Genomic DNA, 22,500 nt, shown 5'->3' on the forward strand with positions numbered 1-22,500 from the left:
TCTTGGGAAAATGTTGTTGCTGTTGCTGTTGTTGTTGCTGCTGCTGCTGCTGCTGTTGTTGTTGTTGTTGTTGTTGTTGTTGTTGTTGTTGATGATGATGATTATGATGATGATGATGATGTTGTTCGTGTTGGTGCTGCTGCTGTTGTTGTTTTATCGCTCAGTCGCTGGTCAACTTTCATTCGGCACACAAACTCGCAGACGAACAAAAGGCGTTTCAACCGTGACCATTCCATCCTTTATTCTTTATAGACTTAGTGTACCTAGGACTACATAATCCAATGTATTACGTTGTATTTATGTATTTTATCTTTCATCTTTGGAGGCGCAATGGCCCTGTAGTTAGGGCAGCGAACTCACGGTCGGAGGATCACGGTTTCGATTCCCAGACCGGGCGTTGTGTGTGTTTATTGAGCAAAAACACCTAAACCTCCACGAGGCTCCGGCAGGGTGTTGTGGCGACCCCTGTTGTACTCTGTCGCCCCAACTTTCTCTCACTCTTTCTTCCTGTATCTTGAGTAACGCTGCGATGGACTGGCGTCCCGTCTAGCTGGGGGGAACACATACGCCACAGAGACCGGGAAACAGGGCCCATGAGCCTGGCTAGGCTTGAAAAGGGCGCATAAATAATAAAGATAAATCTTTTATCTTTATCTCTCGCTTGTTTCAGTCATTGAACTGGCCATGCTGGGGCATCGCCATGACTGGTTCATTCGAACAAATCAACTCCAGTACTTATTTTGAAGTCTGGTACTTATTTTATCGATCTCTTTTGCCGAACCGCTAAGAAGAAGACACTTGCCCAAGGTGCTGCGCAGTGGGGGTCTACCCATTACCACGCGTTTGCACACAGCCATGCCTGCGCCTAATTGAGCTTTTTTGCATAAAATTAAGTTGACACTTCTAGCAGGTTTAAGAGACCTGGATACCAGAGGCTCCTTTATTGGCAAAAACCAAAATTATTTTATTGTGTAGCAGAATATTACTTTTCGTTTTGGGATTTGGTTTGCAAGATTCTTTATATGAGTTCGTGAGTTGAAGCATATTCTGTTGTGTCTGGAGAGAGTCATTTTCTTTTTGTGCCTTATAATTTAACACACTCACTGGTAAAATTTCCACTCATTTCTTATTTCTATTTTCCTAAAATTTTCGTTGCATCTTGCAACCTTTTCAATAGTCTTGACTGAGTACAGTGGTTTTTAAACTGAGCAATACGAAATAAAAATAAGAAATAAGTGGAAATTTTACCGGTGAGTGTATTAAATTATAAGGCACAAAAATAAAATGACTCTCCCCAGACACAACAGAATATTAATTGCCTGTGTTTTAAAATTAGTTCCCACTGAAATTCGCAGGAACCGACTGCATTGGCTGTGAAAACAAGCGGCAACGAGAGAATATCACATGTTTATTAGCTGTCGGTGGTATATTGACACAGGAGAGGAACACTTGCGAGGTGAATCAAGATGAGACGTGCAGATGTAACCAAACGAAATGAACCGACAGACGGACAAGAAAGCGAGAGGGAGAGAGAGAGAGAGAGAATGATGGAGAGATAGAGAGAGAATGACAGAGAGAGAGAGAGAGAGAGAAATAGAGAGAATGATAGAGAGAGAGATAGGGAGAGAATGACAGAGATAGATAGAGAGAGAGAGATAGAGAGAGAGAATGATAGAGAGAGAGAATGATAGATAGAGGGAGAGAGAGATAGATAGAGAGAGAGAGAGAGACATACATACATAGACAGAAAGACACAAAAAGACAGACAGACAGGCAGGCTGAGAGAGAGAGAGAATGATAGAGAGACAGACAGATAGATAGATAGATAGATAGATAGATAGATAGATAGATAGATAGATAGATAGATTGATAGATAGATAGATAGATAGATAGATAGATAGATAGATAGATAGATAGATAGATAGATAGATAGATAGATAGATAGATACAGGGAGAGTGAGAGGGACAGGAAGAAAGGAAAAACAAGAGAGAAAGCGAGAGACAAGGAGTAGAGAGAGAGGGAGTGCAAGGGGGAGAGAGGGAAGTAACGGGGGAGAGATGAGAAAAGAGAAAGGAATAGGAGGAGTGGGCGAAATGGGGAAGAGAGAGAGAGAGAGAAAGGGTAGATAAAGGAGAGAGAGACAACGTAAAAGCGTTAGTTTTAAGACTAAGCTAAATTGCTGTTGTTATTTAACCCTAGGTCTGTCAGATCAGGCAGATCCATAGATGTTCCTTTAGGAATATTGTAAGACAGCATTATTTGATGAGCCCGTCCATTTATAAGGCAAGTGGCATGTGATTTGAGGGTGAATTAGATACTCTTTTCAGTATGTCAAGTGACCATTTTGGCTCATGTTGTTGTTGTTGATGATGATGATGATGATGATGATGATGACGGGGTAGTCGTGATGGTGGTGGTGGCGGCGGTGGCAGAGGCTACGGCGGGTGCCGGAATTATTTTTCCCACGTGAGTTCCGGACCCCAGTTATGAACCCATTTGCATATAGCCACTCAGATTAATTTATAAATTACAGGTACAACTCATTTTTTACTAACTGAGAGGACTGGAGCAACGTGAAATGAAATGTCTTGCTCAAGGAGACCACGTGCCGCCAGGAATCGAACTCATGATCGTGAGCCGATTACCCTAACCACTAAGCCACGCGCCTTCACCAAAACGAAATTACTACATACATCACACTCGAGCGCAGACTCTGTTTTGCCCTAAATTTACTTCTGGGTGTACAGGGTTACTATTTGTAGGACCAGCTATCGCTAGGAAAGGGATAAGTTTGTAAGGTTTATCTTTTTTCCATAATGTTAGAGAACCAAGTGAAGCGAACTTAAATTCAATCGAGAATCCAGCCCAAATAGGGGTCTCTCATTTGCCTACAGCATATTTCTTGTTCAACAGTTCCCACCATATTTGTAAGTGAAAAATTATTAAATCTTATTTCCTGCCCTAATATCTGGGAATAGATTTGAGACACGTGAAACCTTGCCGTAATTGACTCAGCAGAACAGGAAATATTTAAATCCTTAGTTGATATTTTAGCAGTGGTTTGCAGGTTTGTTGCGTAACTTGATAAAGCCCTGCAGAGCCTGAATTTATTTCAGGATGCAGGGTACTGTTAATTCAATATCAGTAGGTGGTACTTTACAGCAAGTGGTCCTTAATCATATATAACTTAGTGGGGATTTATGAAAGAATGAGGTGTCTGCTTAATAGTTTTTGGGGATGAGATGGATAAATAACGCATTTGTCTCAGTCTGTAAACTATGGAATCATATAAATAGTTAAATTTATTTTCGGTTTATTTTTTAATGCTCCAGGGATTAAATGTACCAACAAAAATAACTTAACTGCTCGTTCTCTCTTTCTGAAGTAGTCAATCACTAAACAGTACTATTACCATACTCCAATAAACGTACAGTCTTATACATGTCATTCATTTATTCAGTGTTTTGGTACAAGGAAGGATATATGTCGCTAATGAGGCCGACATAAATCAGAAACATGCTAAAGTCTTCTGAAAAATAAAAATATTTGTTCTTTTACTCAGTGCTTTGGTACAGGAAAGGATATATGTCACTAACGAGGTTGACATAAATCAGAAACATGCTAAAGTCTTCTGAAAAATAAAAATATTTGTTCTCTTTTACTCAGTGCTTTGGTATGGGGACGGATATATGTCGCTAATGAGGTCGACATAAATCAGAAACATGCTAAAGTCTTCTGAAAAATAAAAATATTTGTTCTCTTTTAGTCTTTTACTGGTTTCAATCAATGTATTGCGGTCATGGTAGGGCACTGGCTTCAGGTACTGAGTTCGATTAAGTCGATCGCACTACTTACTTTAAATCAAGTAATTATTCTCTCTATGTCATTTGCCGAACTGCTAAGTTACTGCGAGATAAACAATATTAACCAGTTGTAAACCAGTGAGCAACAGAGACAAACAATAAACACACACGCACATATATTCGTGTATATGTATATATATAATATAAATAATATATATGCATGTATATATATATATATATATATAATATATATATATATATATGCGTATATGGGTGCAGGACGTCATTAACAGTAAACAACATGGAATACGGAAACAAATGAGTTAAATGCGCAAATAACGAGAGTAATAAGAAAGAACGAGTAATACAAAGAATGACCCTTCATCAGTTGTCGGCTGTCTATCTACTCGCCATTTCGAGCAATCAACGACAATATGAGTCTTCGAAGACATTTGCTCCCATAAATACCAAAATAAAATTTAGTGAGGATGAAAGTTAGGAACAAAAACAGGACAGTGGAGACATACAGGGGAACCGAACGAAAACAAACATGGAGGGTTGTTAGACCAGAACGACGCGGAGGTGTGGATAGTGAACGCCGAGAGAAATATTTTCTTTGAAAAGAGAAAAGATGGAAGAGAGAGATAGGAGGACACATACATACATACATACATACATACATACATACATACATACATACATACATACAAACATACATACAAACATACATGCATACATACATACATACATACATACATACATACATACATACATACATACATACATACATACATACATTATGGCTGCCCCCTCGTTATCGAGTATGGCCATTGCACGAAGCATAACTGTTATTGGTGCTGTGATCGAATGTGACTTTTTAGCCCAGCTAAAGATCTACAATGTCTTGTACAGAATTGGCAACTAAAACCTTTACCGGTAATAGCCGGCTGTAGTTATACATACATACATACATACATACATACATACATACATACATACATACATACATACATACATACATACATACATACATACATACATATTTACATACACACATATAAGACATGTACAACAACTAAGAGAAAGGATTTAATACAGACGTAGATAAACTCAATTCATCAAGCAACTTTCATTCCAGAACCATTACGATTTCGGTATTGAGTAAAAAGTTGGTATCCTTCATCAGGAAAGCAACAGGATTTGCACAACATATAATGAAGGTCAGTTTTGCGACTAAAGATACATGGGATGTTGTAAAATCTTGCGACTGAAAAGGAGGAAGACGAAGACAAAAGAAGAACAAACAAATTCAGAATTTAAGCAAGCAAAGGCGTCGTTCGACTAAAGACCGAGCTGTGGCGAACACTAGTGTAGATGGGAAACAGAAAATTGTCTTTTCGCTGAATACACGAGCTGAACAAGAAAGAGAGATATTGTACGTGTGGTCAGTGTAACGCTCGAGAGAACAACAGGTTGACAAAAAGGAATGAATGTTCGGCAGATATATATATATACTGCTGCTGATGATGATGATGTTCCTGTAGTTGTTGTTGTTGTTGTTGGTTGTTGTTGCTGTTGCTGTTGAGCGAACGGTCTTCGTCCCAGAGCTCGCAAGATGGGAGAAGTCCGAAACGTGGTCCTTTGCTATTCGTAAGACCCGCAGAAGAGAAAGCAGGTCAACCCCCGACACCGAGAGCATCGACGGATGAACGAATGTGCATCCAGGCTCAGCGGTTGCGTAGGAAGTCGGGAACAAGAAACAGGAAGAAAGAGTGAGGGAAAGTTGGGGCGAAAGTTGGGGCGAAAGAGTACAACAGGGGTCGCCACCACCCCCTGCCGGAGCCTCGTGGAGCTTTAGGTGTTTTTCGCTCAATAAACACACACAACGCCCGGTCTGGGAATCGAAACCGTGATCCTCCGACCGCGAGTCCGCTGCCCTAACCACTGGGGCATTGCGCCTCCACTGTTGTTGTTGGTGATGGTGGTGGTGGTGGTGTTATTCATCGTCGTCGTCGTTATCATCAACAGAGTGCAAGTGGCAGTGACAGCTGCGGTGGTGATATTGACGATGAAAGAGTTGGTGGTAATGAGGAACAGAGAGAGAGAGAAAGGAAGAGAGGGAGAGAGAGAGAGAGAGAGAGAGAGAGAGAGAGAGAGAGAGAGAGAGAGAGTAACCTTTCTTTTGTTGCCCATGTTTTTATATCTTGCAGAAACAAGATAGCCTGCAACCTAAAACACTCTTGATACGAGTGTTCGCCATCTTTTGTTACCAACATCTATATCCAACGAAGGTTATCGTACAAATTGCCGATTAGTGAAACCTAAAGACAGCAAGACAAAATACACCCTGCATGCACACACATACACAAACACACACACACACACACACACACACAGTAGTAAATAACGAACATCATAGATTATTTCCTCTTTTGAAAGCGTCTTTCTCAGATCGTCTGCTTTTGTTATTGTCTGGGAATATATATTTGTATAAAATCTGTAACGAAAGGGACCTGCTGAATCATGCTGCGTAATTTACGGTGTCCTTTGGCCTCGTGCCAATCTGGAAACTATCGAATGTCGAAGAAAGATATGATAAAAAGAAGAAGAAAACAAATTGATTTGGCATCAAATATACTTGTCACTGACAGCGGTCGCGGCGTATTCACACTGTTGTTGTTGTTGTTGTTGTTGCAGTGGCGGCGGTCGTGGTGGTGTTAGTTGTGGCGGTATTGTCTCTTCTTTCCTTGCCATTGTCGAGTGACTACCTGGAAAACGATCTTAACAGGTACCAGGTAATACATACATATATATGTGTGAGTGTGTGTGTGTGTGTATGTATGTGTGTGTGTATGACTGTATATGTATGTGTGTGTGTATATATATACATATATACATATATATACATACATATATATATATATATATATATATATATATATATATATAGATATATATATATATATATATATATATATATATATATATACAGACATACATACATATATATATACATATTTATGTAAGTAGCTTGCTTACCAACCACATGGTTCCGGATTCAGTCCCACTGCGTGGCACCTTGGGTAAGTGTCTTCTACTATAGCCTCGGGCCGACCAAAGCCTTGTGAGTGGATTTGGTAGACGGAAACTGAAAGAAGCCCGTCGTATATATGTATATATATATATGTGAGTATGTGCGTGTTTGTGTGTCTGTGTTTGTCCCCCCAACATCGCTTGACAACCGATGCTGGTGTGTTTACGTCCCCGTAACTTAGCGGTTCGGCAAAAAGAGACCGATAAAATAAGTACTAGGCTTACAAAGAATAAGTCCTGGGGTCGATTTGATCGACTAAAGACAGTGCTCCAGCATGGCCACAGTCACATGACTGAAACAAGTAAAAGAGTCAAAGAGTATATAAATATAAAGAAGCCCGTCGTATATATGTATATATATATATGCATGTGTGTGTGTATGTTTGTGTATCTGTGTCTGTGTTTGTTCCTCCACAACATCGCTTGACAACCGATGCTGGTGTGTTTACGTCTCCGTAACTTAGCGGTTCAGCAAAAAGGAACGATAGAATAAGTACTAGGCTAACAAAGAATAAGTCCTGGGGTCGATTTGCTCGACTAAAGGCGGTGCTCCAGCATGGCCACGGTCAAATGACTGAAACAAGTAAAAGAGAGAGTAAAGAGATACATATATGTATGTGTGTGTGTGTGGTGTGTGTGTGTGTGTGTGTGTGTGTGTAGGTATAGGTGAGCATATATATTTCTCGTTCTTTCTCTCTTTCTGTATAATACATATATACATACATACATACATTAATACATACATACATACATACATATAGAGACAAACACTTGAATATATGTGTGAATATGTATGTACGCGATGACGATTGCAGATTCAAAGTCTATAAATAGATATCTGTCTCGGCTTTTTTTTAACAAATGCTTACACCCACCCACCCACACACACACGCACACACACGCAAACAATACCCAACTACATTCCAACATGTCTTTATTTACGATTGTTTGATTACATAACTCAAAAGTCTTGTCGTCAAACTGTATGGCGCGTAAACATTTGTGATTTGTGTTTGTATATGTGTTTATGTGTCTGTCTATCTGACTGTTTTTCTGTCGATATATGTATGCGTGAGCGTACGTGTGTGTCTGTGTGTAGATCAGGGTTTCTTTTATCTATACCGGGCGTTAAGTTACGTGTCTAAATTATTACAGCTGTCTAAAGTAGAGATGATAAAAAATATCTAATATAAAACAAAAGTATAAAAGAAAATAAAGCTTAAAACTGGAGTTTCTTAACACTTTCGATTTCCTGAAAACGAAAATATTAAGTTATTCCGAAACTAATGGCCGTGTTGTGTTTTGAAACACAATTTATCATAGTATTTTTATTATATTTTATGTGACAAATTCTGCCGAGGTCGACTTTGCCTTTCATACTTTTGAGGTCGATAAATTAACTACCAGTTGCATACTTAATTCGATCTAATCGACTAGCCCTCTCCCCAAAAATTTCGGGCCTTGTTCATAGAATAGAAAAGAGAAATAAAAAAAAAAAAAGATTCCACAGTTCTATATTTAAGAGATGAGGAATTATGTACATTATTTACATTCGACGGATATTTGTCCTCATCTTGTTTGTTGTTAACGCAACCTTTCGGCTGATATACCCTCCAGCCTTCTTCATGTGTCTTGGGGAAATTTCGACCTGGATTCTCATTCCTAAGGTATTTTTCGATGTTATCATTATTATTGAGGTCAGTGCTTGTAATCGAACTCGGAATCTTGGGATTAGTAGTCCGCGCTCTTAACCACGGGCATATGGCGTAGTAAAAAAGAGATTATATTTTATGTGAATTTCGGCCTACTTAATCATTTTTGGAATGAGTTTTACATAAGTAGGTGAACTTTCATTTTCTATTCTTTCTTCAATGAAAATATATCCAATAGAGATGTTCCTGTGTTTTTTGTTACAAAATTTTGCCAAGTAGATATCATTTCGACCAGTTTATTCATATTCAAAATTTACCTCTTCTTGCAAGTAAATATGAAACAAGTTTACTCGCTTTCCTATATAATTTTTTTTTACTTTTTTACAATGGAAACGTTTCATGTTGTTGTTGTTAAGTGAAACGTCAATTCCGCAAACTTCGCTAACATTTATACTAAAAAGGTTGAAATTATCTTAATTTTTTTTTTCACAAATGCATGTATTTTCTTCAATAATATTTTAGCTCACTTTGTTTTTCTTTCCCGTTTCGTTTTTTTTTTTAATATTTTTTGGTACAAAAGTCAGCGCCTTTAGTTATTTTAAGAACCTATTCCTTTGACATGTTCCTGTTGAATGTCGGCTTAACACAGAAAAATGTCTGGCGGCAGAAAGATATTTTTCTTGTTGCTTTTTCGCTTGATAAACAAACAAAAAAATGAAAAGAAATTTAGCGTTCACCTTTGAGTTAATTATAAAAGAATTAATTCATTAAATGCCATCCAAATATTGAAAGATATTCGCATAGGGCAATCCGTCACGGAGTCAGGAGAAAAGACGCCTTGCCAAGGTCAAAAAACCCAACAACATTAATAATGGCGTCAAATTTAGGCATGAGGCCAACATTTTCAAGAGAAGGGTGTCAGTCAGTTACATCGACCAAGTATTTTACTAGTACTTTATTTCATTGACCACAAGACGATGAAAAGCAAATTTAACATGGGTGGGACTTGAGCTCAGAACACGAAGAAAAAGCCGTTGAGCATTTTGTCCGACGTGCTAACGATTCTACCAGTTGCCCTTTCTTAACAATTCCTTACTACTATAGGTACAAGGACTGAAATTTTGGAGTGGGAGGGGGGGAGATAATCGGTCACAATTATCCCCAGTGTTCGACTGGTATTATTTTATCGATCCCGAAAGAATGAAAGGCTTCAGCGGAATTAGAACTCAGAATGTAAAGCTGGAAGGAATGCTTCTACGCAGTTTTTTCCGGCGTTCTAACGATTCTGCCAGCTCACCGATTTAATAATAATAATAATAATAATAAATAATAATAATAATAATAATAATAATATTTTTTTAGACATTCACTAGTACAATACTAAATACAAAACCAAATATATGGTACACTAGGCATAACAACAACACGAATTTCCAACCTGTTGTCTCTTGAGGTCTCTGGGTGAGACTTGGAGCCAACTTGTACAAATGTAAAGCAAAAGTCAAACATAGAATAATAATAATAATAATAATAATAATAATAATAATAATAATAATAATAATAATAATAATAATAAAAGATAGTGCTCATGGAAACTGCCCATATCCTACCCAAAATACTATTCAAAAGATAGTGCTCATGGGAACTGCCCATGTCCTACGCAAAATACTTTCTATGTAATCTCAAGTTTTAAAACAAACACATAATTTTCTTATGGTTTCTTAAACATTCTCTAGAACAACACTATGTACAAAACCGAATGTATGGCACCCTAGGCATAACACCAACATGAACTTGCAACTTGTTGTCTCTTGAGGTCTCTGGGTGAGACTTGGAGCCAACTTGTACAAATGTAAGCAAAAGTCAAACATAAAACAATAATAATAATAATAATATAATAATAATAATTAATAATAATAATAATAATAATATAATAATAATAATAATAATAATAAAAGATAGTGCTCATGGAACTGCCCACATCCTACCCAAAATACTATTCAAAAGATAGTGCTCATGGGAACTGCCCATGTCCTACGCAAAATACTTTCTATGTAATCTCAAGTTTTAAAACAAACACATAATTTTCTTATGGTTTCTTAAACATTCTCTAGAACAACACTATGTACAAAACCGAATGTATGGCACCCTAGGCATAACACCAACATGAACTTGCAACTTGTTGTCTCTTGAGGTCTCTGGGTGAGACTTGGAGCCAACTTGTACAAATGTAAAGCAAAAGTCAAACATAAAACAATAATAATAATAATAATAATAATAATAATAATAATAATAATCTCTTTTATTAGCCGCAGAGGTATATATAAGGGGACATCACAAGGACAGAAAAACAATTTGTGTGGAGATTTACTTAAAGGGTAGGGAGAAATAAATAGAAAAGACAGTGAAATGCTATAAAAGTACTTGAAATATATAAAGTATGTGATAACATGAATGATGCAGTCCTCCTGATGCAGGAGAGCCTCCAGTTAGAGCCAATGAAGGAATCCCACAGACCCAGGATTACCCTGACCACCAAAGGTACGAGCCCTCTCTCCTGATTTCCAATTTCCAGGCGCAATATTTAGAGTAGAGCCATTCATTCTAACTATTTTTGCCACAGTCATCCAACTTTTCGCAAATTCATTGAGAAGTTGCACTTCCCTCTCCAGCCTCACTTTTCCCTCCAAATGAAACTTCAAGAAAGGCGATGAGAGCTTGTCCGATGATGGAGGCGTCTTTCTTCAACCCTTTCAGCCTGGTCGGATCTGGTCAGTAGCATAACTGGGAGAGAGGTGGCAAAGGGCAGTCCATCCTGGGGACACTGTAATGGGGGCGATACTTCTGAGTCTGCTCTACAAGCCTGTATATGCTGTATAACTCTGTGGGCTGAAGTGGGTAGGATAAAATTAAATGCTGTCCTGTACGGCACACACTCTGCACCACTGGATCTAGCTTCTATTTCTTGCAGGTAAAAAGACATCGTAGAAGCCCTTTCAGCGGTTGTAGATTGGGTATTAGGTACAATGGAGCACAAGAAATGTAAACAGCACTAAGAAACCTATGAATTTCACGGTTTTATAAACATGAAATGTAATCGACGGCCTCTCTCTGTAATAAAGGATTTAATAAGCCATATACAGACATACTTGTGTGTATGTGTTTGTGTACATACATACATACATACATACATACATACATACATACATACATACATACATACATACATACATACATACATACATACATACATACATACCTATACGCATATATACACGCATATTTGCACACATATGTATATGTAAATACAGAATGATCTCACGTATAAATATCCACTTAAATATGCATATACATTTATAAAATTTGGGTGAATCACCAACTGTCCGAACTGTATAAACTGAGTGCATTAGTGTGTGAATGTATATAAGTATATTTACTTATGCATATGATTTACCAGATCTTTCAACTAGAACGTATGTCTCGTTTACAATAAAACTTCTACGTACATACATTTGAATACTTGAACGTACAGATGTGCTTCGCGAGGATGCGGCTCGAATTTTAACCCCCTTCATTACGCTATGTATAGCTACTCACACGTTTTTCTCCTTACTGACCCTTTCTTCCTCCTTTTCCTCTTCTCTGGGCTTTCTTCTACAATCCAACGATGAGCCATGCTCGAAACCTCATGTTTTTACTTTGTCACTGTTACGTCCATATCACTTTTGTTGATTTTGTGTTCGTTGCTGAAGTCGCCGTTCGTCACGGATTCCCCCCTCTCTCTCTCTCTCTCTCTCTCTCTCTCTCTCTCTCTCTCTCTCTCTCTCTCTCTCTCTCTCTCTCTCTCTCTCTCTTTTCACTCTTTTCACTCTTTTACTCTTTTACATGTTTCAGTCATTTGACTGTGGCCATGCTGGAGCACCGCCTTTAGTCGAGCAAATCCACCCCAGGACTTATTCTTTGTAAGCCAAGTACTTATTCTATCGATCTCTTTTGCCGAAACGCTAAGTTACGGTGACGTAAACACACCAGCATCGGTTGTCAAGCGATGTTGGTGGGACAAACACAGACACACAAACACACACACATACATACATATATATACATATACATATATACGACGGGCTTCTTTCAGTTTCCGTCAACCAAATCCACTCACAAGGCTGTGGTCGACCCGAGGCTATAGTAGAAGATACTTGCCCAAGGTGTCACGCAGTGGGACTGAACCCGGAACCATGTGGTTGGTAAGCAAGCTATTTACCACACATTTTTTTTAGTCTTCTTTGAGGTATACTTTTATTTTTAATCTCAAGCTCTACTTCCGTGTTTTACTGAATTTCGTATAGTTTATAGCCCTTCTTTTCACAAACTCACGTCGTGCATCGACTTGTAAAATAGCTTGTTTGTCTTTTTTTTATGCAACATACGAGGTTGAGTTCCTTTGTAACTGGTATTTTCTATGTCTGTTTGACTTGCAAATTAACTGCCACACATTTGAAATTTCCTCTCCTTTACAATTACCGTCTCGTTCTTTTACTCTCTTTCAATGATCTTTATTCATTCGTTCACATCATTATTCCTCTGCTCCTGCTCCTGAAGGCGGCGAACTAGCAGAATCGTCAGCACCCTGGACAAAATGCTTGGCAGTACAGCTTCTAGCATTGCGTTCTGAGTTCGAGTCCCACCAAGGTCAACTTTGCTTTCTATCCTTTCAGGGGTCGATGAAAAAAGCACCAGCTGTGCACTGGTGGGGGAGGTTGTCGATATAATCGACTACCCCCTTCTCCACATTTCTGGCCTTGTGCCTATAGTAGAAAGGATTATTTCTTCGTTTCCCGAACCCTTCTCTCTCTCTCTCTTTCTCTCACACTCACTAGGCTATAAATCCCATGAGAGTATCATATGTAAACAAATAAAACGGAGAATATAAGGCAAACTCATAGTATACTAACAGTACCATAGTGTCGAAGAATTAACCAAGGATTGTTTGTCGATCTGATGACGCAAAGAAAGAAAGAAAATACTGGGTGACTTAATCCACATACTTTTGACTCACAATGTTTGATTTTGAGTACTCGTGTTAGCAATCCTGTGAAGAATAGCGATTGTTCTTGAATAAGAAGTGAGCTTTGTCAAGGCGAGGAGACAACTACGCGGAATGAATTCACGGTTGAATAAGTTTTCTCATAACGTTTACTAATACTCCTTTACAAAGAAATTTCATCCTCCAGCAATATATTCACACCATAGTTTTTTTTTCCCATGATGTGTAGAACCTAAACAAATATATTTCCACGTAATTCAGTCTTTTTATTGTTCTCGTTTTGTTGTTGCTGTTTAACTTCCAAGTCAGCTCTGACTCAGCAGATCTATGATCAAAGATATCACAATCGTGAGCCCAACCCTTCCTGTATTTTTGGGTACCAGACACTAAGAGGGGGTGCTGAAAAGTACATGGCCTTGGGTAAAAGAAAAATACAGGAGGATCAGTTAATTATGATTTTATTCAATATATTCCTCTCTTAGATTCACAAACTTATTGCAGTGGTCCTTCAGTTTTTCTAAGCCCTCTAAAAGAACTCAGAAGGTTGGCTTCCAACAAGGCCTTTCACGATACTCTTGTAACAGGATGAAAGGTCTGTAACACTTGAAGGCTGCAGGTCTCATCCCTTACATTAAATTATTTGTCGAAAGTAAAAGCCAACATTTCGAATATTTTCAACGACATAAATATATTTATTTTCTGGATTCGCAATAATATAGATATATATTTTGTCCTTCAGGGCGAACCGGTAGCCATGGAGCTAGTCACAGTAGTTAAATGTTGTGAGCCAAATCCTGTTCCGTTCCAGCGTAGTGTAGCTTCGCCACGTGGTGGCTGCTTGGTAGAGCTATGAGGACGCGTCCGTTCAATTCGGTGTCAGCTTCGAGAGAGAGATCGATACACGGGAAGTTTTGCTGCTGGTAGTTCTCTGCGCATGCGCATGAGGAAAATTCCGGCGGCCTCCCGGAAGAAATCCAACTCTGCGCATGCGCACTTTCGAGACAATACTTCTTGATACACCAAACATTTCAGCTGTTTTCGTTACGCTGGCACCTACCATAAGAGCACCAACAATCTGACCTCTTTGAAAGTCCGATAGATCTGTGATTTTAATGAATTTTAATTACCTTTTTCTGGTGACATCTGAAAAGAAACAACAAATTTAGCAAAACATATTAAGCAACACTAATAATAAATAAATAAAAACATAAAAATAAACAAGCTTTTGACGGTTTTATAGATATTTCAATTCAAAATTATGATGCTATGATGCGAGGTGTTTCCATTATTTTGTCCAACCCCTGTATATAGGCGAGTATATATATATATGTACGTGTGTGTGTGTGTGTGTGTGTGTGTGTGTGTGGTGTGTGTGTGTGTGTGTTGTGTGTGTGTGTGTTAATGTTTATCCTTTAACTAACGCAATATACTTAATGATATTCTTTCTTTCCTTCCAGCCGATGGTGTCCTTATTTCCGAAGCCGTTTGATGCCATGTTTGGAAGTTAGTGGACATGAAACTTACCTATCGAGGAATTGGCACCACTGCACTGGCTATAGATGTGCTAAATATAAGTAAGTATTACCCTCTTAATAAGGCATCATCATCATCATCATCATCATCATCATCATCAACACCTTCATCATCATCATCATCATCATCATCATCATCATCATCATCATCATCATTATCATCGTTATCCTCATCGTCGTCGTTTTCGTCATTGTCATCATCATCAGCATCAACAACACAATCAAAGTCATCGTGAAAAGCGTCATCATCGTCGTCACATCCAACGTCGCCGTCGTCCTCATCATGGCATTTATCACCGTTGTTATCGTCATCATCAGCATCATCATCATCAACATCGTCATCGTCGTCATCGACATCATCATCATCACCATCATCATCAACAACAACAACAACTACATCAACACCATTGCCACTGATATCATCATTATCATTACCAACATCATCATCGTCACATTCATCATCATCATCATCATCATCATCATACTCAACCCAAACGATTAATATTATAATGGTGTCCATTTTTATAATTATTGTTCCTTTATTTTTTAATGTCATTATTATTCTTATTAATCTTATTCCTATAATTATTATTATTATTATTATTATTATTGTAGTTGTTGTTTAGAAGTAGTAGTAGTAGTAGTAGTAGTAGTAGTAGTAGTAGTAGTAGTAGTAGTAGTAGAGGAAGCAGCAGTAGCAATAGTGTAAAACGCCGTTAACGGCGATGGTTGCGTCACGTGGCTAGATGGCGTTGAGCCCTACACACGACGCCATTTATGTCGCTATGAATGAAGTAGTGCAAGTCACGTCAAGATTTTTGCTATGGGAACGTTTTTAATTTCATATTATTTCAGTTTATTTTACAAAAAGAAATACCGTAAATCCTCCAGTATAGTCTGCCCTTGAGGGGATTTTTAGGGGGCTATACCTCTGAAAAACCTAAACCTTGTGTATAATACGCACCCTTTGTCTAACTTTAGTCAAGGAGGTCTATATAACGTCCTTGGTTTGTAAAACTGTATACAGTAATGTCTTTTATTATTATTGTATATATAACATAATGCAAACGTGTAGCTTTTTTGTGCCTTTTGTTTGCAGAAAATAAGGAACTAACAGTAATAACGTTTAATAAATGTTGCTTACTGCAAGTTATGGATGATTCTTTTATGACTTCATTGCTTTCAGGCTTAGCTTAAGGTATTTTCGCGCACGACATCACAAAATGCGTCTGAATAAACATTGCCGGACAGCAAATAGAGACTCGGACATTGCTTAGAAAATATTTTTCATTTTTAACCTCGTATATAGTACACACTAGGGATTTTGACCTTTAAATTTTGGGGAAAAGATGCGGATTATACTCGAGGATTTACGGTAGTCGTTGCCTGATCAAAATACGATATTGTTGGGAGTTTGAATGAAATGATTGGGCACTGCTGTTTGGTCGCTTATGATTTGGCACGACTGACTGGATATTCAACATGTTTTGGCGACGGTGCTTTCCTTGGCACTGGAGGCACACACGCACGCGTGCACACTCACACATTTATATGCACACGCACATATATACACATACAGATAGAGAGAGGGGGAGAGAGGGAGAGGGAGTGAGTTGCATGACAAGCTTATTAATTGTACACAATTATCGTAAACAATTTCTCGCTCAGCATACGCATAAGGAAATGTGCTGAAACACGTAAAGAGAGTAAGAGAAAGAGAGGGGGAGTGAACGAGAGAAAGATTGAAACGTCTGATGTCAAATAAGTCAGCCAAAACGACTGAGCCAAAACGTTTCATATCCGTTTAGGGTATAAAACTCGGAGGTGGTCGGCTCAGTATTGAAAGAAATAAACCATCAGGTCTGTCCTAACAGTGGGGAATATCGAAACCATAAGACGCTTTACTGTAAACAGTCGTTCTTTTTCTATGTCGGAGCGTAACACTGCACCAACTATTTCAGGTCGCAGTCTGCGAAAGATATTGTAACTTGATTTGGATTATGGTGGTGGAAGAAATATTTCAACGTGATAGGTAAGACCGGAAAAAACATTGGAAGAAAAAAAACATGATTGCAATGTGGATGTACGACATGATTTCTCAAGAGTGACGAGGCGTATTTCCATCTGTCTGGTTGTGTAATTAAGCAAAACTGTTATTGGTCGAAAGCAATCTACACTAACCTTTGTGAACGTCCCCCGTTCAATATGAACGTGTAACAGAGTCGTGCTGTGTGACAAACTTCAGTATGAAAGACCCATTTTTTTTTTAGAGGGCAGACATAGAATAACAGAGTTATGATCGCTATGAGTTCATGTTACCCAACTTCCTTTTTTCGAAAATTCAACAGACGTGGCATTTAATACACGGCATGCATGCTTTCAACACATCGGATTGACCGCCCATCGAGCCAAACCTTCCGTGGACGTTATTAAAGAAATGTTTACAGACCATATCATTTCTCAGCAAGTGACATTTCAAGGCCTTCACAAACGCCTGACCTTTCGGTTTGTAATCATTTCCTTTGGGGGCTCTCTCAAAGAGAAAACGTACGCCAACTAACCACACACACCGGAAAAACCCAAAAGTTGCTACTCGTCAAAAAATTACGGAAATATTTCTAGACATGGTGCGACACACAATGCAGAAATTCCAGGTTAGGTTATATAAGACGAATTGTCTGAATGTCGTTAGTTTAAATACTACCCCCCTTCTCTCTCTTACTACGAACGTTTATGACGTCATTGTATATATATATATATATATATATATATATATATATGTATGTATGTATGTATGTATGTATGTATGTATGTATGTATTCCCTATTCCTCTTTCTCTTTCTGTAAAGTTAATAATTTAATTTAATGTGACTGTGTTCATTTAAAACCGAAAGGCTTTTTTCTGCCAAACCCTGTACATATACTTGTGTGTGTGTGTGTGTGTGTGTGTGTGTGTGTGTGTGTGTGTGTGTGTAGTTACGTATTGGTTTCAAATTTGTTACATAGCCAGCAATCTCAGGGGTGGAAGTAAGTCGATTACATCGACTCCAGTGCTCAACTGGTACTTATTTTATCGACCCCGAAAGGATGAAACGCACAGTCGACCTCGGCGGAAGTTGAACTCAGATCTTAAGGACGGACGAAATACCTATTTCTATTTCTTTACTACCCACAAGGGGCTAAACACAGACAGGACAAACAAGGACAGACCAACGGATTAAGTCGATTATATCGACCCCAGTGCGTAACTGTACTTATTTAATCGACCACGAAAGGATGAAAGGCAAAGTCGACCTCAGCGGAATTTGAACTCAGAACGTAAGGACGGACGAAATACCGCTAAGCATTTCGTCCGGCGTGCTAACGATTCTGCCAGCTCGCCGCTTTAATCCGTAATAATAATGGCTGTTTTTATATTGTTTTCATTATAAAACCTTATATTAAGTTTTTATTATAAAAACAATTTTACATTGAGCTGAAGGATTACTCAATATCTTTTGTAGATACAAATTTATTATTCTTCAAAAATAATGTTTGATAGTGACTTCGAAAGATGGCTAAGCTGGTCGAAACTTCGAAGTCCCTGTCGATATTATTCTTGTTAAAAAATGATAAATATGTATTATTTATTATAGGAGTGGCGTAAGAGTGGCTGTGTGGTAAGTAGCTTGCTTACGAACCACATGGTTCCGGGTTCAGTCCCACTGCGTGGCATCTTGGGCAAGTGTCTTCTACTATAGCCTCGGGCCGACCAAAGCCTTGTGAGTGGATTTGGTAGACGAAAACTGAAAGAAACCCGTCGTATATATGTATGTATGTGTGTGTATATGTTTGTGTGTTGTGTTTGTCCCCGCCAACATCGCTTGACAACCGATGCTGGTGTGTTTACGTCCCTGTAACTTAGCGGTTCGGCAAAAGAGACCAATAGAATAAATACTAGGCTTACAAAGAATAAGTCCTGGGGTCGATTTGCTCGACTAAAGGCGGTGCTCCAGCATGGCCACAGTCAAATGACTGAAACAAGTAAAAGAGTTAGAAGAGAGTTATGTATGTATATATAGATAGACAGACAGAAAGAGAGGAGGAGAGAGAGAGATAAATTCCTCTGTGTGTATGTGTGTGTACGTGTGTGCGTATGTGAGAGAGAGAGGGGGTGGGAGTTTACTTCCACACAGATTGTCCGGTTGCCATCTGGCCTGTTATTCTTTGTTCTAATTGAACAACTGAAATAATAGTTTTATTGTCGGTTGTTACTACAGCTACAAGACAGGTAACGCCCCTTAGTGTAGCCATGTCTTGATACTCAGACGAAGAGTTCAGACCCTTATGAGTAGCTCCCTAATCGATTCTCCGCCTGCTTCCGGTAGCAGGAGTGACTGCTGTAGACCCAGTTCTGACATAAACTTTCACCTTGTTACCATCAGACACGTCGGCGCCAATACCCGGTGGTCCTTCATCTGCTCTTCCTCTGCCCATGGAGTACACGGATTTCCTGTAATTCAAAAGACAAGTCTTGTCACACACTGTGTTTGCACTGAATCTGCTTGGGGATTACGTAAAAAGGCACAATTGTCTGCGAAGTACTCAGAAATTCACAAGACAATTCTAAGAAAACTAGGTACATAGTAATTACCGTGTCGAGTTGTAGGACTCACAGTGCCAGTTACCCGGCTTCCAGGGAGTGGAAGTAACCGAGATCACATACCTATTTTTTTTACTACCCACAAGGGGTTAAACACAGAGGGGACAAACAAGGACAGACAAACGGATTAAGTCGATTACATCGACGCCAGTACCTAACTGGTGCTTAATTTATCGACCCCGAAAGGATGAAGGGCAAAGTCGACCTCGGCGGAATTTGAACTCAGAACGTAACGGCAGACGAAATACGGCTACGCATTTCGCCCGGCGTGCTAACGTTTCTGCCAGCTCGCCGCCTTAATCACCTAGACATTGTTTTATCTTTTACCTGTTGCATACCCTCTGAAGGGACGCCAGTCTGCCGCAGGATTACTCATTTACAGCTAGGTGGACCGAAGCAGTGTGAAATGAGGTGTTTTGCTCAAGAACACAACTCGATGCCTGCTCCGGAAATCGAAACCACAAACTTGCGATTGTGAGTGCAACATCCTAACCAGTAGGCCACACATCTTCACTCAGAGAGATAGAAGCAGAGTGCAGTTGCCGGTGTGTTGAAGACTGTCAAATGGACTCTTCCTGTCATTCAACCAGCTTTATCACCTTACGCTTTGTTACATGGGGTCTACTAGACAAATAATTCTTTTCTACTCAGGGCACAAGGCACAAAATTTGGGGGAAGGGGGCCCGTCGATTAGATCAACCCCGGTATGCAACTAGTACTTAATTTATCGACCTTGAAAGGATAAAAGGCAAAGACGACTTCGGCGGCATTTGAACTCAGGACGTAAAGACAGACGAAATACCTATTTCTTTACTACCCACAAGGGGCTAAACACAGAGAGGACAAACAAAGACAGACAAATGGATTAAGTCGATTACATCGACTCCAGTGCGTAACTGATACTTATTTAATCGACCCCGAAAGGATGAAAGGCAAAGTCGACCTCGGCGGAATTTGAACTCAGAACGCATCGGCAGACGAAATACCTCTAAGCATTTCGCCCGGCGTGTTAACGTTTCTGCCAGCTCGCCGCGTTCTACTAGATGAATAATTAAAGATACAAATGTATGTGGAATGAACAAGTGGAGGCGCGTGGCTTAGTCGTTAGTGTGTTGGACTCGTGATCGTAAGATTGTGGTTTCGATTCCTGGACTGGGCAATGCGTTGTATTTTTGAGCAAAACACTTCATTTCACATTGTTCCAATCCTCTCATTGGCAAAAATAAGTAATCATGCGATGGAATGGAACCTCGTCCAGAATAGGTGGTGTATATACACGTGTGAATCCGTAAAAATGGTCCAGTGAGTCTATATGACACGGAAAGAATACTCAACCACTTGTTAAATATTTCATCTTTTAGTCTGGAGGAAAGGGCGCGTCAATGGCCCTTTACAGAGCCTCCGATACTAGAGGGAGAGAGACACACGGAGAAACGCATGTTGCACAATACTGGATTAAACATTAAGGAAAATAAACCTGTGCTTCGGACATCAAAGAGAAAGAGGCACCAAAGAAATAATAAATGGTTTACGGCACAAAATAAATCAGGTTAAACTTTCTAAGATAATATTCAGGATGTCTTATCTGCTAAGAATAGAAGCGGATGTGTTACATAAGATTAATTTTGAGGATCTGATCAAAAACTTCACAGTTAAAAAAAGTGGAAGACTCTTTACTCTTTTACTTGTTTCAGTCATTTGACTGTGGCCATGCTGGAGCACCGCCTTTTAGTCGAGCAAATCCACCCCAGGACTTATTCTAACGGTCTCTTTTGCCGAACCGCTAAGTTACGGAGACGTAAACACACCACCATCAGTTGTCAAGCGTTGTTGGGGGGACAAACACAGACTCACAAACATATACACACACATACATAATACATACATGCATGCATGCATACATACATACATGCATGCATGCATGCATACATGCATGCATACATACATGCATACATACATGCATGCATACATACATGCATACATACATACATACATGTATACGACGGGCTTCTTTCAGTTTCTGTCTACCAAATCCACTCACAAGGCATTGGTCGGCCCGAGGCTATAGTAGAAGTCACTTGACCAAGGTGTCACGCAGTGTGACTGAACTCGAAACCATGTGGTTCGTAAGCAGGTTACTTACCACACAGCCACTCCTACGCCTATTAATAAAGTATACAAAAGCATACAAAAATAAACTCTCTCATGCACGAAATGTCAATTCCTAAAAAGCATTCGTGAAGTAAAATTATGTAGCAACACCAAATGGCGGTGCCTCAGTATGGCCACAACTTGTGAGCTGAAACTAGATAAAAAAAAAAATTTCTTTTAATTATTTTTCCTTTTACTGTTGGTTTTATTTAATTTTGAAAAATAAAAATTATTTTATGGTTTACTATTTTTTATATTTTAAATAATATATATATGGTGGCGCCAACATTTTTTTAAGTGGTTAGGTCCTCTCAAGTTCTTAATCTGGCCCTGGTGTTACAGAACGGACTTCGCTAAAGGCACCTTGATACCAAGTGTCGTTTTTAAACCGGGTGACTTAATCCGCCACCCCGTTCAAATTCTATACTGGGATTTGAACTCAGAACTCAAAGAGCCAAAAGAAATACCACCACCACCACCTCCATCACCACCAAGCATTCAACCCGACTGTTGTCATAGTTTCACCAACCTACCGCATTCGATTGGTAGTATTTTATCGATCACAAAAGAATAGAAAGCAAA

The 22,500-nt window shown here is 39.1% G+C and overlaps 1 protein-coding gene across 3 annotated transcripts in view; it reads left to right on the plus strand.

Moving 5' to 3' along the window:
- The window catches only part of LOC115231280 (collagen alpha-1(XXVI) chain-like), a 185,342-nt gene that overhangs the window by 37,260 nt on the left and 125,582 nt on the right, over nucleotides 1–22,500 (plus strand). For all 3 annotated transcript variants that reach the window (XM_036508080.1, XM_029801372.2, XM_036508082.1), the window contains exon 2: nucleotides 15,051–15,167. In XM_036508080.1, the coding sequence (XP_036363973.1) occupies nucleotides 15,051–15,167 (117 nt within the window). The remainder of the gene's footprint in view (nucleotides 1–15,050; nucleotides 15,168–22,500) is intronic.

The sequence above is a fragment of the Octopus sinensis genome, linkage group LG1, assembly GCF_006345805.1.
Source record: "Octopus sinensis linkage group LG1, ASM634580v1, whole genome shotgun sequence".
NCBI classification, from domain to species: Eukaryota; Metazoa; Mollusca; class Cephalopoda; order Octopoda; family Octopodidae; genus Octopus; species Octopus sinensis.